This window comes from Oreochromis niloticus, linkage group LG7 (genome assembly GCF_001858045.2).
Source record: "Oreochromis niloticus isolate F11D_XX linkage group LG7, O_niloticus_UMD_NMBU, whole genome shotgun sequence".
Classification (NCBI taxonomy): Eukaryota; Metazoa; Chordata; class Actinopteri; order Cichliformes; family Cichlidae; genus Oreochromis; species Oreochromis niloticus.
Window position 1 is genome coordinate 31,071,893 of NC_031972.2, and position 18,128 is coordinate 31,090,020.

Genomic DNA, 18,128 nt, shown 5'->3' on the forward strand with positions numbered 1-18,128 from the left:
AAAAGGTAATTTATTGAAATACTGCTTGCAAAAACAGTCAGCAGTGGTTCAGGAGAGAGTGGGTCATCTTCTGTAAAATGTATATTCCAAATGTATACTCCTTATGAGGGGGGCAAAAAAAAGAAAAAAGAAAAAAGAAAAAAAAAGGAAGTAGTAGTAGTGTAATATAAATTTAGCATTTTTTATAAATGGTCCATAATGGTCCATCCACTTTCTGCTGTTTATTCAGGTATGGGCCACTGTGGCAGTGTCAAATCAAAGCTGTCCAGATCCCCTTCAGCTCTTCAGCTGACATTCCAAAACCAGTTCAGAGAGACAATCCCTCCAGTGTGTCCTGGGATCTCCCACCCAGGAAGCTTCCTCAGCTAGCTCATTGTGATGTGGAGAAGCAGTGGGTCAACCCAGGGCCCCGTGCCTCATTCTTGCATGCCACTGTTGCCCTCAACTGCTGAGGGAGAGGGAGGGGGTGGGGGGTTCTGAATGGTGACACGGATCATTCAGGAGAAAACTGCAGCAAGTCTGGCACGTCTCAAGAGCCAGTATAAATGGCGATGGTACCATAATGGCCACAAACCAGGAGCTCATTTCTGCCACCTGATCCATCATGTCACCCTTTCAGTCACTACCCACAGCTCATTTCCTATACGTAAGGGTTGAAACTAAAACTCTTAAATATCCATGCTGATCTGTAGCAATTCATCACTATTAGATTACTAGACCCCCAGAAACACATTTATTTTGCTCTGCTGTCTTGTAAAGTGTTGTTGTTGTTTTTTGACTTTGGTTTTGTTTGTTTTATTTGTTCAGATTTTCTAAGGGGGGGGGGGAAACAAAAGAAACAGGGGACTGTGTTATAACAACAACCTAAACACAAAATTGCAGAAAAAGAGATAAACATAAATTAAAATAACTTGTTAAAGCTTACCCAAGCTCCTCTCCAGCTTTGATGTTTTCACTGGCAAAGAAGGCAATGTGTGGAAAACGCAGGTCCTGGTGTTTCGTGAACACTCGGCAAGCAAACAAGTTGGGCTCGCACATGTGGTTGAGGAAGCGACTGATATTTCCATAGAAACGGGCATCAATGCAATAGAGATCCTGTGGTTTGCAGAGGGGGGAATAATAAAATAAATGAAAGGCTCAAAATAAATTTTTTAAAGGAATTCTGCACAGAAGGAAGAAAACCAGAAAACAGTCCAAAATCTATTCAAATTTTTCTTATACTTCACCTTATCATCCAGACTGAACAGGTAAGCATCATTTTGCCTCATCTCTGCTTCTGCTTCAGAGATTATCTCACCAACATACCTGTTCAAAAACAGACGGGCATTTTAATATTCTTCTTTTGTTCACAAGTTTGTGACATGAACAGTGCGACACACCACAGACTTTACAGCCCAAGATGGTTTATAACACCCGTCCCTAGAAGAGTTTTTAAAGCACATTCAGAAAAATCAGTCACATAAGGCACAAACTGCAGTGCACCGAATGGCCATAAAACAAGGGGCAGCACATTATTCGTGACCGATTCCTCTTTGAAAAGCAGTGATTTCAGCCGGGGTCCAGTCTGACTTCTGTAGATAAGGAATCCAAGTCATTTATAACTTTCTGTGTTGGTCAGACGTGATGTACCGCTTCCTTTGCTAAAGAGATATTTCAGATCCTTCCATGCTCCTGTTTAAAACTAAATTTAACCAAACATCTGGTTTTGTATGTGTAATACTTGCATTTAGACTACTGACAGTCGTCTTGGGTCAGTCTTGGGACCATCTGGCAGGAGATAAAGATAAAGCTGCACGTGCAAGAATAGCATTTTAATTTTTCCCAAAATGAAAGTAGAAGTGATAAAACAAAGTCATGACCACTATTCTCCTTGTTTTCAAACTATAAATTGTGCTGGGAAACACTGAAGGATGGATCCATACAAAACAAGTGTTATTGGGCTGTCTTTGACTTACTCGCATACAAAGGTCCCTTGTGGTATGTCTTGCAGTGCCTGGACACCCCAGCCTTTCTTACTGGTCCTGAACAGCTGGAGTCTGGTCCTAGAGGACCAGAAACATCTTTAAGCAACACTCGTCTTGTTTACCTTCACACAGCAAGTAGTGCAGCTCTTCAGATCAACTCCATTATATACACATGCTGGCTTACAAAGCCACAAATCCTTTAAGAGTCTTTTTATTTGTTAAATCACCTGAGTCCGTTTTGCACTACGCGGTTCTTGCAGGTCCTCCAGCAGGAGCACGCATGGTTGCACTCAAAGATGAGAGGAGGCTCCTCTCGGCAGAATTCAGGTAGAAGTCGACCACTCTAAACAGGACAATACACACATGCAGTGCTCTCTATAAGCTTGATGGTTTCAAAGATGGTAGTTAAACTAAACTGTAGTGATTTAATGTTGGGTAAAGCTTATTTTATTAAGGTGTTCGCACACTTTCAGACTCGCAGATTGCCCGTTCTTACCTTGTCATACCAGCAGCGCAGACTGAGCTGTCCACACATGCAGATACTCGCAGAGCAGTCTTCCTTACAAACACAGTACTGCAACAGAGCGGAAAATAACATAGGTCACTTCACAATGCAAAGAAAAACCTATAGTTCTTTTTAAAATGTCACTGTATTACTGATGGCTTGGATCAAATGCAACACAAAAGACGTTAAAACATTTAACAGAAAGTGCCAGAACAGTCTGATCATGCATTCACTCCAAAAGTAAACTTATGTGTCCGCGAAATTAGGTGATCTGAATTAAACGATTTCAACCTTAGCAAAAATAAATAAATGAATAAAAAATAATTATCTTCATGCTGCATGGCAAAAATCTCTGTGGGGACTCTGCAGATTCTCTCCTGATGTCACCAAAACTTAGAAATGGTAGCAAGGCTTACTGAGAGTTGGAGCTCTATGGTCCAATGTTGCTTTTACACAGAGGTAGTTAAAAAAAAAAAAAAAAGGGAAAAAAAATTGGACTGAGATAAGTGAGTGAAATCACAGGACTTCCTGTGAAGTTCTGGTAATGTGCGGTAACTTGTTTCCAGGTTTCAGCTGCACCCTTCCTCCCCTTGGTAGTTATGAGCCAGTATTTGTGGATTCACAACGTGATTTTTTTAATTTATTTTTTCTTAAATACAGTACTTAAATACATGTACGTAAGTACATTGTAAGTTATGATGTGAATTCTGTGTTATGTTGCAACACTGAAGAATCTTCCATAGATTACTGGGTCCAAATCTGGATCGCTTCCAAAAGTTAAATCACTTCTAAGCGGAAACGCAAATCCATCTGCAACTTTTTGAGTAAAAGGAAAAAAGGTTTTCTTCTTGAACTGTACTGATGATACTGGATCTTTGTGTTGATGACGGGGTTTTCTTCTGTAAATCTGAACTTGCTGTTCCTCATGCAGACAGATTCCTTTTAGTTTGTCTCTTTATTGTTTGTTGTTGGGTTTTTTAAGTAATGTTAAAAGCCTACTCAGATGGCCTTTAGCTTACCTGTAAGTGTGTTATGTTCCTGTCAATATTCATGGGGGAAGTAACACAGTTTTCAGGGATGTACTTGTAGTCATCTGGGTAAGGTTCACTGTCAACTGCGTTGACACAGGGGATGGGAACTCGCTCTTGCCCTAAAGCTATGTCGCTGTAAATGGACAGAGAGACAGTTTAGGTGCTTTAATTTGAAAGAAACAGGTGGACAGAATCTTAACATCGCTATTTATGATGCTTTATCACTCCCAGCCTGGTCTTTAACCTGTGAAGGGCTTTCTCTTCTGCTCGACTAAGCCTAATGTTTTTGGCATCCCTCTCCTTCCTGTTGGCCTGCAGAGCGGCCCAGACCTTTGAGTTGTGGCTGCAGCAGTCTGGGGGAGTTTCTCCCTCGCGGTTCTTCAAAAACACATCTGCTCCTCGAGACAGGAGGAGCCTGATGAGACAAAGAACCAATTTTACCAACCATCCACGACAACAATGACTTTTTAACGGAGTTTTTATTCAGTAGGTGGGGCTGACAACTCACGTGATGCAATCCAGGCGATTCTCCCGAGCAGCAATGTGTAGAGGAGAGTCTCCGTGGATGTTGACAGCTTGCAGATTGCAGTGAGCGTTCAACAGCAGCTCAGTTATCTCCACGCTGCCAGAGAATGCGGCCCAGTGAAGGCAAATGTTTTCTTCCTAAATAAAGATAACCCAAATAAACCCACAATTAGCCAGCATTTAATTCTTCTGCAAAGGATTTCAAACCTGGGGTGGAGAGACTTCTACGCTAACCTTGTCCCTGATGCTGCAGTCAGCTCCTTTAGTAAGAAGCAGCTTCACCTGGTCTGCATGTTTGTACTCTGTGGCCCAGATCATGGGTGTCCAGCCTCCGTCATCCTGTGGAAAATTAATAATGGGCTTGAAAATCAGCTGAAGAAATACTGAAACAACATCCATCCAACTACATATTGGAATTCCTATAAAAACAAGAAAAAGGAAAAAAAAAAAAGAAGAAAAACTAAGAAGAAAAGCACAGCTTTTAATTTTCAGTCCTCCTGAGTAGAGAGTAGTAAAAGAGGAAAGGCTGCTTCGTTACGTCAAAGCTGTCCTGATGCTACATATAGCAAGTTCAAACATCTTAATCCAAGACGCATGCAGCAGAGTGCAGCCCGTCATGCATCAATTATTCCCAGAGCACCTTTTAAGCCCAGTTACAAAGTGCTTTACAGTAAAAAATACACACTGGAAATCCATCCTAGTGTGTCACATGAATGGAAAACAAGTAAATCAATGAATATTTAATTTTTTTTAATGGAAGTTACAGATCATATGAAACATATTATTCATTACTGAGCTTTGGGAGCAACAATTTTAAGTGCAGAGGACATCAGTCAACCAAAACACTTTAGCTCAGTGCAAAATGTTTGCTTTGTAGCCAGTAAACTGAATAAATAAATAAATAAAGTGTATACGAACGTACATCCTAACGGGAATTACTATTATATAAAACTTTGTTTATCACCTCTCAGATCTGAAATTTTAAGAAACTTAAAAGACTGGTGTGGAAGTATTTTAAACAGTTTGGGGGATAGAAATTTTTACAGGGTTTCAACAAATATAGCTAAATTTAGGATTATTTTTTTAAATTCTATTTTTAATGTCTCAAAATGAAATTTTGAAAACTGTATAAATTCTCTAGGATTGAGACAAGTTTCATGTGTACTCATGAGCATCCACAACAACTTCATCTATGTTGCTTGTCAGAACTGCTTAAACCATCAGATTTAAGCAACCAGCATCAATTTCCAGGTTTCAAATCTTCTCTGCTTCATTGCTAAGAAAGGAAGGCTAACATATTTTGGACATTTTCAATAACAATGTCAGAAAAATTATTTCTTTGCCGTTTTAGAAAAAGACATTGAGATATCTTAACACAAACTGAGACCTTATTTTTGATTAATGATGCATTTGAGACTTAAGGACCCTCAGGAACCTGGACACCATCTGTTTCTTTGCCCATGGATCAGAAGCTTGATACCCCCTCATCTACAAAGCAATCATGGAACTACAGCCAGAAAAGCAACCTTTTGCTAAGGTTGAAATCGACTGGGAACAGGGTGACTATGGAAAGCTGAAGTAAAAGCACACATGGTTTTTTGTTTTCTTATAAACTAGGATAGCTGTTTTTCACTGCTTGTTAAAGCTAAGCTAAGCTAGTCTACCCATGGCTCTGTAGTTAACACATAGACAGCAGAGTGCTGCATCCTGAAGCTGTACATTTCAATCTTGCAGCCTCTCCCCTTCTTTTACAACAGACATTTTTAGGTGTACTAACCTGGCAGTTAATATCAATCAGTCCAGTGGACAGAAGGTGCTCAACAATCTTGTAATGGCCAGATTTGGCCGCTAGGTGGAGGCACGTGAACCCTTCAACATCCTGAGAATGGCAGAGGATTTAATTATTGATTCAGGTTTAGACAAACATTTCACCTGGATCTTTAGTTGGCTGATGGGAACCTCAGAGAAAAATCTGATGCATATTTACCTTGTGCATGGCACTGGCTCCAGCTCTGAGCAGGTACAGGACCACCTCCATGTGGTTGTTCTCACAGGCCTCCATCAGAGGAGTCCGCTGATCTTCATCACACATGTCCAAGTTTGCACCAGCCTGAAACATCAGACAAACAGCTAATGTAAAACTGCTACCACAAAATCAGAATCATTAATATTAGTATAAAACTCTGGTTAAGATTTTTATTTTAATGTTTTTGTCAGAAAGTTACTCAAAGTTTAATATTTCCGTTGGAGAGATGTGAAGCGCAATGTTACCTGAACAAGCATGTGGCAGATGTCTTTGTAACCTCCCTCAGCTGCTGCATGCAGCGGGGTGCGTTTATTCTGCGATTCCATCTTAAAATTCGGGTCGATACCGTCCACTGGAAGGTAAAGGAAGGCGAGTAAGATGCATGAAAATACCTGCCAACGTTTATGTTTAAAAAAAATCCACCACCCACCACACAGTTTGTGTAAACCAGGGGTCGGAAACCCTAGGCACGCGTGCCAACGGGGTTAACTGATGGCACGCACGACCATAGCTGGACTGGCCATCGGGCATAAGGGCATTTGCTCGGTGGCCCAATTATTTTTTATTTTTATTTTGCTGGTGGATTGACCAGACGCTGGTTGGTGTGTAAAAATAACTCAGTTGTTTGGTGGCCACAGATTCAGTAAAATTAACAAGTGGTGGAGGCCAGCAGGTGGATGAGGGAAGGGGAGGCAGGAGGAGGAGAGACCCGAGGCAGCCGCCGGTCCGAGTGTCAGGTGAACTGAACTTCAGGTAAGAAGTTATGACCTGCAGTCTATCTGGGTCAGATATAAACCAAGTTTAGGTGGAGTTTATTTTCGTTGTGCTGACTTTTTACAGTCAGTTACAATAACTCGTGCTGCGTACTAGCTAGCATGACGGAGTTTATATACTGCTGGGCGGGTGCTATGATTTTATTGATAGTGAACTTTATTTTATTCATAAGGTTAGTAGAGTTGCCAACCGTCCTGTACAAACAGAATCGTCCCGCATTCAGAGAAATTATTACGCGTTTCGTGTTGAGCTGAGAAGGAACACAGTTTGTCCCGGACTTCAGCCAGGATGGAAAAAGACACAAAGCTGGAGTTATTGTGTCTATGCTGCACAGCTGCATCTTCTTCTCCTCTCATTCTCTCCCCCTCCCTCTCCTGTTGCTACTTCAATCATGAAACTGATCAATGATCAGCTGATCAGCTTTTCTCTTGTTTATTTATCGCTCACTTTGCGCCAGAAAGAGGAAACTGCCGGATGTCGCACTAAACAACAGCAGCACGTTTAAGCTTGATCAGCTGTTGTTAGAATGTATTTAATATTAATTTCTAGTATCAGCTGATGTTTGCTGGAGCCACAGCTGTAAAGCTGCTGGTCATGATATCGGTTTGGTTATCTGGTGAGAGACAAACATGAAGATGAAACCAGGAGATGTCCTTACTGAATCATCAGAGCTGAACAGGTGATGGAGAAACAGGTTTACCTTTTAGGTGACATGGATGAGCTGAAGGGAAGTTATGAACTGTTTCTGAGAGACAAATAACACCAGCATCCTTTTCTATGTAGCTGACAGCTGGTAACTGTGCAGGGGTGGATCTAGCAAAGTTTTGCCAGGGGGCCAGGTAGGGCATTAACAGGGAAAGGGGGGGACAAAGAAATACTTTCTTATTCTCATTTAAAATGTCTGGCTGTTATTAAATAATTATCTGAAGCTTACAACCAAAGTTTTTATCTGACGTAAAATGAATAGAAATCATACATTTACCAACAAGACAGTGTACATCACTGTCACAACAGCGTTTGTTTTCATTCAAAGGCTTTATGGCTTTAATATCTGGGGGGCCGGCCTTTAGTCAAAATGCATCCATAGACTCGAGACACAATGCATTTTTGGGACTTTCAGGTGTATGGACCAATGTTTTATTTTCTGATCAAACCAGAAATCTTTAATGAGCAGCTAGATTTGTCTCGCATTAACTGGCTGAGTTGATGCCAGTTAATGCGACATTGAAGCAGCTGGAATCTACAGCTGTGCATGTTCATGGAGTTTGCATTTTCACCTGCTGGACATCACTACCTGACAAGTTTAACTGTCTTCAGAACATTGCAGAGGCCTTATTGACAGTATTTGGCTGTACATATCTGTGTGAGCAGATTTTCTCTCACATGAGTGTCCTCAGGTAGCCGTCTGAATGTTGGACACTCGGAGACCTGTGTCTCTGAGTGGGAGACCAGAGATCACATTAACATGTGTGTCTCTGTATTAACAAACATGCCATATTGGCCCAGTTTATTTTTCTTATCATTGTTGTGAGGAGACCATAAATAGCATTTGTATTTTCTGTTGTACAGTTCATTTGCTGTTATGGAGTTCTTGTTATGAATAAAAAGTGTCTTTTTTTTGTTTCAAAATAGCTGATAACTATTCGCTGATAGCTGCCAACATCTGCAAACAAATATAATTCTATAAAGTGGTTCTATATAATGTGTAACTGTTCATATAGAGCGTTATTAAATTTATTGCTAATGCAATCATATGGCACACTGACTTCTGAGGAAATTTTAAATGGCACTCGCCATCAGAAAGGTTGCCTACCCCTGGTGTAAACTGTGCCAGCTGTCCGGCTTAGAGCAGAGCTAGTTTTGATGGAGAATTTGGTATTTTAATGGGATCATTTGTGATTTTACAATTAGTATCTGGATCAAAGTCTGCAACTTCTTGTCACATGTTGGATGCACGTGACAAGACGTTGCCAGCTTGTGGTGACAGATGGGCTGAAATTGTATACAGTGTGCGGACTGTGTATTTAGGCTGGGGGTCAAGGACTTTGGTAGCATTAGACAAACACAGAAAACTTACAAACGCATGTGGTAAAATTATTCATAATAAAATTTGAGGGTCATGAAAATTACACCAGTTTCCTGGAAGAAAGAGCAAAACTAGTTTTGGCAGACATCACTACAAGGTGAAAAATGAAAAGGAGTTCAGATGACAGAGCCTGAAAGGGATTTACGTACCCAACATGAGCAGGACCTTCTTCAGTTCTCCTTGCTTGGCAGAGAGGTAAAGTTGTTTAGGGTGGAAGCGCAGTTTCTTGGGTCTGGTCAAACAGACACAAAAAATGAATTAGCTTGTAAATGGCTTGTGGTCTTTTAGGTGAATTAAGGTGGGTTTACTTACTTTTCTGTGTCGAGAGCCACCAGGATGCTCTCTAGAGTTTCTCTGGGTCCTGGAGTGAGTGTAGACAGGGCTGTTGTTGCCATCCCAGCCTGCAGGGGGGCAGCCCTGGAGGACCCAGGAACAGCAGATGTGTCGAATCCATGTGCAGAACGAACAGACAGCGAACTGTCAGCCCGGCCACTGACTTCAGCCCCCACAGTTAAACAAGAGGAGCTAGAAAACAAGTGAGAACAAAGCTCAAGTTCGGCATTTTGTGAGAAACAAACAAAACAGTTCCAAAGTTGCATTTTTACCTGCCAGTGGTTGTGTCTGCTCGGCCCTCGAGGGCTCCAGGCGTGGCTGGCCCATGTGCAAGAGCAGGGGGCACGGTGGAGGTGGTGTCAGCCTTGGCAATGGTGACCTCCTTGGCCTTGCTGGCCTCTTCTCCACAGTGAGGACAGAAGCTTTGACCTTTCAGCACTGAGGCACAAGCGCGATGGAAACGGTGAGAGATGTTGACGTCTGGTTGGCACTCCATGAAGGTCCCCTGTGCAGGAACAACAAACAGTCTCTGTAAACAAACATTCACAAAGCACATGTCCTCTGACCATGTCTCACACGACAACAGTGTCTAGGTTGCTTCTGTAAACCTGCAATATTCACTTATAAGAGCCAAAAGGAGGAAGAGCCCCACAACCAACATCTGCCAAAGAAGAATGGTTAATGATGTGAGAGTCCGCCATAATGAAAACAATTACTTCAAGTTTCTCCTGATAAAGTTAGTTCTTCACGATACTGAATCATGGCGTGTACTTAATAAGGGAAAAGACTTGCTGACATCCAAGTGTCATCCAGGACTCACACTTAGAAATCTGAGGCACAAATTAGGAAAGTGTTTAGTCAGACTGTCAAGCACAAACTAAACTGTGTGGTCTTATGTACCTGTGAACGTACTGTGTATATAAACCTATTGGATTAGTTACATGTTCCTCACAGGAGCTCTACAGATCTATTAAAAGGCCTTGAGGTATGCATAAAGGAGCCAGAGAAAACAGAAAACCTCAGTGGCTTCATTGAGAAATGGCAAGTGCATCACATGCTGTGTCCTGTGTGAAAGCCTCATTAACCCCAAAGAACTGAGATTAGTGCAGCTTCCTCAATCATCAGAGTAACACTTAAAAAAAACTGTCTAAATGCAGAGCCATTTACCATGTAAGTTTTTCATCTGTGTAAATTGTTCCATTTGTGACAGTAGCTGCCAGTTAAACTGCAGCCAGAGGCCTGAAACTGATTGGCACACAGTTTTCACTCACCGCTCTGCAGAAGAAGCCGCAGCCCGGACAGCACTGGTGCTTCACCATGCCGTTGCGATGGTCCTCGCACAGAACGAGCAGCTGAACGGAGTTGGAAGGACGCATCATTTCATGTTTCGCTACAGCGTCCTGGCAGCGAGTCAGCTGTCCATCTACACTCTCTGTGGCCATGCACTTCCTGTCTGCCAGAATGAGAATTTCTCGACTCTTGGGGGTCTCCATGCGGCAACTGCAGAGCGGAAGCTCCTGAGCCTCCTCGACCGCCGACCCTGAAGTGTCTGAAGAAAGAAAAGAGCGCGGCCAATGAAATCAGCCACATTGGTCTCATCAGGAATAAACTAACCCTTTATCACCCAAATATCATAGAAGCCGTCTGGAGGTTTGTTGGGGGTTGTTTTTGTAATTTTGGGTGTAAAACTTGCAAATTAAAATCGAAAACTTGATTTTCATCACACTCTCAGTTCTGTAGGATTTTGTCTTTTAAAACCTTGTGGCTCCATTGCTTTGAATGTGTGCACTAAAACAGCTCCTGATTGACATGAAGGGAAGGAAAGAAAAAGAGATCCAGCAACCATATTAACAACCAACTTCACAGCAGAAATAAGCATGTTTATAGCCTGCTATGAACACACTTTTGGCATCTGGATAGGTTCCACTTCGATAACAACTCTTGAGTGGTGCTTTTTTTTTTTTTTTTTTTTAAGTAAGTAACTCATCCACCTGGATAATGGAGTTAGGGGTGTAGATGCTTCGACAGGTTTTGTGGCACAGGCAGGTGGAGCCAATCTGTGTCTGAGGCCTTACCTCTGGTAACTGCAGTGACTGAACTAGATTGAATCTCACCTTTGCTGGGTGAAGGCTTGCTGAGGCTGACAGGTGGGACAATCTGCGTGTACTCCTTGTGATCATGGGGTTCGGCTGGAGTTGGAGCCTGAGGCTGAACAGCCACCTCCGGCTCTGTGAGAAAGACGAAGGATAAGAAAATACTTAAGGAAGAGCCTTAAGAAAAAATGCCATAATTATATCTTGTCTGAACATTTTTCACCTAGTTCAAAGCAGCTGCAGAAGTGTAGATATATATCAAACAGGAACAACAAGTGCAACCAGTTGGGCGCTGGGTTTGAACTGTGCCATGTTTTCAGACCAACATGGATCTGAAGTTTTAGTCAGCTTGCAATGTAACTTTTGTCATTTTAGTCAATAAAAGCCAAAGCCATGACCCTGTAGAGTCTCAAACAGATTTTAGGGTTTAGCAGAGGCTTAAACTCACGTTTTAAGAATCTAATTTTTACCCAGAAGATCACCGGCACTCTGATTATATACATTTTTAAAGCTCATTTTATTAATTGAGCAAGTATTTACACAAATATAATATACTTTTTAAATTAAATACTCAAAAATGGCCAGAAAATACCTTATTTTGGCAGAAATCTGTAACTCAACTGTGTGCTGTAATGCTGCCTGCATGCATACTGAAAAATACTGCCTGCCGCCAGATACATATGTATTTTTCGCTACCAAACAGCTGGAGACCTGGCCTAGGGTTGGGTTAAGAGATATCAAATGAGACAATATTGCCAGCAAAGCCATTTCCACCTCTCACATGGAATTTCAAGCTCCCTCTAAAAAAGGAACCTGAATCAAGGAGACAGACACAGAGCTGCTGCAACAATTGAGAGCTTTGTTTATTGTTTATTTTGTGAATGTGTAGTTCAGATCTGAACTACTAAGTCAAGAAATAAACTCACCAATCGAGGTGAGCGGCACACAAACAATTCACATGTCTTTGAACTAAAATTACTGTTTCTGTCAGTCTGGCAGCAGGTAAAGAGGTGAAAAGTTTATTTAGAAAATAATCTAAATAATGCCAGTGTATAAACAGATACTGAAAATATTAGGTGGCTAAAATCAGTTCACTGCTGAACATGTACCCAGCAGTACATAGTTTCAGTTTCTGGGGTTAATGTCGGTTTCAGAGAATTACTTACTGTCATCCACTTGTGACATGTTTCTCTCAAGAAATAGCATCAGTCAGCCTGAGAATATTGAGATAGGTGATTGGGTGGATGTGCATATAGAGGAACAACGATCACCTTTGGACTTCATCCTCCTTTTTCGTTTCCTGGAGGGCCGGAGCCATGCGCTGTCTGCTTTTGTTTTCTTTTTCAATTTTTTCTTCAGACCCGACTCTGTGCTCTGATGCAGGTGAGTTCAGCCACAGGGATGATTTTAACAACAGAGAGAAACAAAAAAAACCAAAACAAAAAACATACAAAAAAAATAAACACATCAACTCTCTTCCATTTTTAGCTAAAAGAGGTGGTATGAGATGCAGTTGGAGAAGTGGTGGCGAGTGGGTCTTACCAAGTCAGATTCAGTGCCTTCCTCCTCCAACTCTTCTTCTCCAGATTCTTCAGACTCCTGCTCATCTTTCACCTCCACCAGGAAAAGCAAACAGAGTTCATCAGTAGCATTTAACACATAAGACTTTCACTGCAACGCATTGCATTCACAGTTATTCAGAGTTACCACAAAGAAACAACCACACAAGGTTTCAAGAAAAAGAAACAACTTTTATTCTCCAACCTGAGCGATGGATTCAGAGGTTTCCTGCGCAGCACTTTCCGGTTCTTCTGATGGCTGCTGTTGTTCCTCCTCTTCAGACTCCAGATCTTCTGACTCTTCATCCTCAGATGCATTTCCCACTTTCTCCCCATTTATGCTGGCCACCTCTTTAGCCTGCAAGACAACAAATGGAAAAAAGTGGATGTAATGTTATATACAGTGGCTTGCAAAAGTATTCGGCCCCCTTGAACTTTTCCACATTTTGTCACATTACAGCCACAAACATGAATCAATTTTATTGGAATTCCATGTCAAAGACCAATACAAAGTGGTGTACACGTGAGAAGTGGAACAAAAATCATACATGATTCCAAACATTTTTTACAAATAAATAACTGCAAAGTGGGGTGTGCGTAATTATTCAGCCCCCTGAGTCAATACTTTGTAAAACCACCTTTTGCTGCAATTACAGCTGCCAGTCTTTTAGGGTATGTCTCTACCAGCTTTGCACATCTACAGACTGAAATTCTTGCCCATTCTTATTTGCAAAACAGCTCCAGCTCAGTCAGATTAGATGGACAGCGTTTGTGAACAGCAGTTTTCAGATCTTGCCACAGATTCTGGATTGGATTTAGATCTGGACTTTGACTGGGCTATTCTAACACATGGATATGTTTTGTTTTAAACCATTCCATTGTTGCCCTGGCTTTATGTTTAGGGTCGTTGTCCTGCTGGAAGGTGAACCTCCGCCCCAGTCTCAAGTCTTTTGCAGACTCCAAGAGGTTCTCTTCCAAGATTGCTCTGTATTTGGCTCCATCCATCTTCCCATCAACTCTGACCAGCTTCCCTGTCCCTGCTGAAGAGAAGCACCCCCACAGCATGATGCTGCCACCACCATATTTGACAGTGGGGATGGTGTGTTCAGAGTGATGTGCAGTGGTAGTTTTCCGCCACACATAGCGTTTTGCATTTTGCCCAAAGAGTTCCATTTAGGTCTCATCTGACCAGAGCACCTTCTTCCACATGTTTGCTGTGTCCCCCACATGGCTTGTGGCAAACTGCAAACGGGACTTCTTATGGTTTTCTGTTAACAGTGGCTTTCTTCTTGCCACTCTTCCATAAAGGCCAACTTTGTGCAGTGCACGACTAATAGTTGTCCTATGGACAGATTCCCCCACCTGAGCTGTAGATCTCTGCAGCTCGTCCAGAGTCACCATGGGCCTCTTGGCTGCATTTCTGATCAGCGCTCTGCTTGTTCGGCCTGTGAGTTTAGGTGGACGGCCTTGTCTTGGTAGGTTTACAGTTGTGCCATACTCCTTCCATTTCTGAATGATGGCTTGAACAGTGCTCCGTGGGATGTTCAAGGCTTGGGAAATCTTTTTGTAGCCTAAGCCTGCTTTAAATTTCTCAATAACTTTATCCCTGACCTATCTGGTGTGTTCTTTGGACTTCATGGTGTTGTTGCTCCCAATATTCTCTTAGACAACCTCTGAGGCCGTCACAGAGCAGCTGTATTTGTACTAACATTAGATTACACACAGGTGCACTCTGTTTAGTCATTAGCACTCATCAGGCAATGTCTATGGGCAACTGACTGCACTCAGACCAAAGGGGGCTGAATAATTACGCACACCCCACTTTGCAGTTATTTATTTGTAAAAAAAAAAAAATGTTTGGAATCATGTATGATTTTCGTTCCACTTCTCACGTGTACACCACTTTGTATTGGTCTTTGACATGGAATTACCATCAAATTGATTCATGTTTGTGGCTGTAATGTGACAAAATGTGGAAAAGTTCAAGGGGGCCGAATACTTTTGCAAGCCACTGTACACTCATTCATCTTAAACTGCATGCCTTAACAGCAGCACCTCAGCATTTCCGAGGTCATAAATGAACCTGAACAACTTCCCATTAACCTTACCAAACCAACAGTCCTGGTCGGTTTAAAAAAAAAAAAAAAAAAACACTACGGAAAGTTGTCGGAGATGTTGATTGAAAGATGTTCTGTTCTTAAAAATACAATGGCGTCTCTTATATATATATATATATAGAGCTGGGATCATATATGACTCCCACTCACTTGAAGGTTGACGTCCAACAGAACAGGGTCTGACATTTGCATTCTCACGTACAGCTCCACCGGGTCATGTCGAGAAAAGTTGAGGGTTTGTGTGGCAAACAGGTTATTTTTAATCGTCTATGTCTCATTGGACAATGATTGGAATAATTCATTCCACATGTGGCAATTTTTTCAACATTCAAGGGCAGAAAGTGCATGAGAAGCATAAGACTGAAACACTGTCAATGTATGAGATGTGCCTAAATGAATACGTGTTACACTTTCTTTTAATTTTGCTAATTTTTGAAAAGATGAGAAGCACAGACCTCTGGACTCTTGGCAGTCTGCTGTAGTTCCTTAAACATTTCCAGCACAGTTCTCTGCTTTAGCACTTTGGTTTTCTTCTTGGGAACCAAGCTGTACATTCCCATTCGCCTCTTCTTCTTACGGGATGACAGCGCTCCTGAGTAAGAGCCTAGAGCACAAGAGAACACCACATTTACAGCTGAGTGTTACCGCAGACAAACATTACACTCTGCTCCAGTTTTTAGTGCGTTAGCTTTTGTGATGTGTCGCTGGAGTCAGTCTAACCTAGCTGGAGCTTGGCTGGGACAGGAGCTGGAGAAGCCGAAGGAGCTGCCGGTTCTGCAGGACCTAGAGGTGGCTGTGGTGGAGGAACAGGTGCTGGTGAAGCTGACGATGCAGTTTGTGCTGAAGATGGCGTATCTGGTGGACTCTGAGGTAGGTGGTTCTGAGAGGGTGACTGCGGTGAGGATTTCTGCAGGTCGGGTGCAACGTGAGACTCCATTTTGGCACTCTTTGCTTCCCTTAATTCCCTGTTAAGAAGCTGCAGAGTGACAAAAGCATGTAGGATCAATGTGTTACAAAAGGTTTCCTCATGGTTAGTTCTTGTTTAATTTCCTTGTTTTTAAAACCAATTTTCATTCAAATGGATTTGTTCCAGCTCCAGGATCCGATCCCCCCTCTTATTCATGGACTTCATTAGAGCAGCTTAGCATGATTCAAATACAAAATAATCCATATTTATCGTATACTAAGCCCTGGTTCAGCTGATCAGTTCATCCACTGTGTCCTAACTTTAAACCTGTGCTCACAATCAGAGCTGTGGGTCTGCGATGTCCACATAAGTGAAATCTGCACGCACTGACATAAAGAGCCAAGAACAGAAAAACTCTCTCAAACTTGAGTTTGTAGAAGTAAACCAATTGAGCTACAAACAGTGACCTCATTATGTGAAACTTTGGATATGCTTAATATAAGGATATGATTGTAACAGTATATTTATGGCAGAATAAGGAAAGTAAACAAGGCCTAATTTTATTTTATTTTTTTAAATAAAACCTAAATATACACACACTAAGTAAAATAAAGCCAACATTTTTAGTGTTGTAATGTCCACATAGTGAGCTACGGTTTTACAACCTTTCAATTAAATATTTCCAAGTAAGAAGACTCAAATACACGAAGGCTCCATCATTGCCTGGGGCTTCATTTCAGCCAGTGGTGTTGGGAGAGTACCATCAGATTTTGAACCACCATTCACTACCATCTGCAAAACTTCTAACTGGCAACAGCTTCATTTTTTCAGCATGAAAACACATACTACAACAGAACACTATCAGCCATGGACTGGCCTCCCCAACGCCTGAACCTCAACATTACTGAAGCAGTGTGTGATCAATGTGACAGAAAATAACTAAAAGGCTGCCGACATCAAAAAAGGAACTTTGAATGTCCTTCAAGAAGCCTAGAGAGTTATTCCTTACTAGAAGGTTTTCTAAGAGAGGCCAACGTGTGTTGAAAAATGAAGGTGGTCATGTAACTCTGTTTTTGACTTATATTCATTTTAGATTTGCACACGTTTCTATACATCACTGAACCACTTTCCTGACAACATAAAGCAATGAGTAGTTGCTCAAACTTTTGCACAAACACACTTCCTTATATACTGCTGGCTAGTTAATCTGTATCTATAACTCAGTATCTAAAGTGTGTAAACAAATATATTGGAGTAAACCCTGCGCCCACTCTCTAGACTCCCCTCCACAGGCTGCAGCTATTCCTGCTAGAGAGCCAGGATGGCTAATTCCAGCCTGCAGCTATTTTATTAAGAAATATCCTAAGTTTTATTCAAAGATCCAGAAGTTAATGTGCACAGATTATATTTTAACTTCCTTATGCAGTAATGCTGTCGCTGTGTAAAACAAGCCAGTAGTGGAAAGGAGCAGCAAAAAATACTTCTTTCTCTGTCAATCTCTTGCTCTTTTTTTTTTTTTTAAATAAAGATTTAATTTAGGTGTTTATCCTTTACCAAGTGAGTAGCAGACAGGAAATGACAAGCAGTAAATAGCTCAGGGCTGACTTGAGCCTGGGCTTCTGCAGTAGGCTTCCAGCTTATGGGTCACCTGCTAAACTAGGTACACTGCATGAAAATACTGACTGTAAGAAATATAAAGTGGTTTTACGTGTCCAAGCACAATATCAGTGTCACAAATGCAAGAGTTAGTGAAGCCTGTGAAGCCTTCAGCTGTCAGCCATCTTGGCTTTTTGAAACTGAAACAAGGGGCTGGATCTGACTGTGAAACCGATGGTCACAGCACACCCAGTAGCCAAAGAGCACACCCTGGATAATCCTCCTCTTTTAATTCAATAATGACTGCAATTTAATCAAATTAGGGTGTTTTAAACAGCCTGAAACTACTGACTGAACCCATAAATTCTTCAAGGTTTTTACTGAGGTCACAGGACGAGGAACTGAGGCTGTATAAAACTGGTCACCAGATGCTGGCCAAGAATGCAGGCTTAACTTTTACTTTTACTGGACTTTTACCATTGAGCCCTGTGTTTGCTATAAGATGTTATTCCCACATAATTTGCTCTTGTTAAAATCGTGTTCATTCGTATCGTTTATCCTCTGCCTTCATATTCGAATAGAAAAGCCGCCTGTTGAGCAGTTGGCTCGATG

At 41.7% G+C, this 18,128-nt stretch overlaps 1 protein-coding gene across 9 annotated transcripts in view; it reads right to left on the bottom strand.

The window, feature by feature from the left end:
• The window catches only part of ehmt1b (euchromatic histone-lysine N-methyltransferase 1b), a 42,299-nt gene that overhangs the window by 1,560 nt on the left and 22,611 nt on the right, over positions 1-18,128 (bottom strand). For 4 of the 9 annotated variants that reach the window (XM_013268524.3, XM_005470437.4, XM_025909018.1 and 1 more), the window contains exons 4-25: positions 15,734-15,989; positions 15,469-15,617; positions 13,102-13,254; positions 12,880-12,951; positions 12,609-12,711; positions 11,359-11,472; positions 10,516-10,793; positions 9,517-9,749; positions 9,224-9,436; positions 9,061-9,143; positions 6,297-6,403; positions 6,013-6,135; positions 5,803-5,904; positions 4,260-4,364; positions 4,009-4,163; positions 3,745-3,915; positions 3,489-3,633; positions 2,461-2,538; positions 2,192-2,307; positions 1,956-2,042; positions 1,227-1,305; positions 926-1,095 (exon numbers count right to left, since the gene is read on the bottom strand). In XM_013268524.3, the coding sequence (XP_013123978.1) occupies positions 926-1,095; positions 1,227-1,305; positions 1,956-2,042; positions 2,192-2,307; positions 2,461-2,538; positions 3,489-3,633; positions 3,745-3,915; positions 4,009-4,163; positions 4,260-4,364; positions 5,803-5,904; positions 6,013-6,135; positions 6,297-6,403; positions 9,061-9,143; positions 9,224-9,436; positions 9,517-9,749; positions 10,516-10,793; positions 11,359-11,472; positions 12,609-12,711; positions 12,880-12,951; positions 13,102-13,254; positions 15,469-15,617; positions 15,734-15,989 (3,092 nt within the window). Of the gene's footprint in view, positions 1-925; positions 1,096-1,226; positions 1,306-1,546; positions 1,790-1,955; positions 2,043-2,191; positions 2,308-2,460; positions 2,539-3,488; positions 3,634-3,744; positions 3,916-4,008; positions 4,164-4,259; positions 4,365-5,802; positions 5,905-6,012; positions 6,136-6,296; positions 6,404-9,060; positions 9,144-9,223; positions 9,437-9,516; positions 9,750-10,515; positions 10,794-11,358; positions 11,473-12,608; positions 12,712-12,879; positions 12,952-13,101; positions 13,255-15,163; positions 15,436-15,468; positions 15,618-15,733; positions 15,990-18,128 lie in introns of those variants that run through there. The other 5 variants (XM_013268526.3, XM_013268525.3, XM_019361300.2 and 2 more) reach the window with 5 other exon arrangements.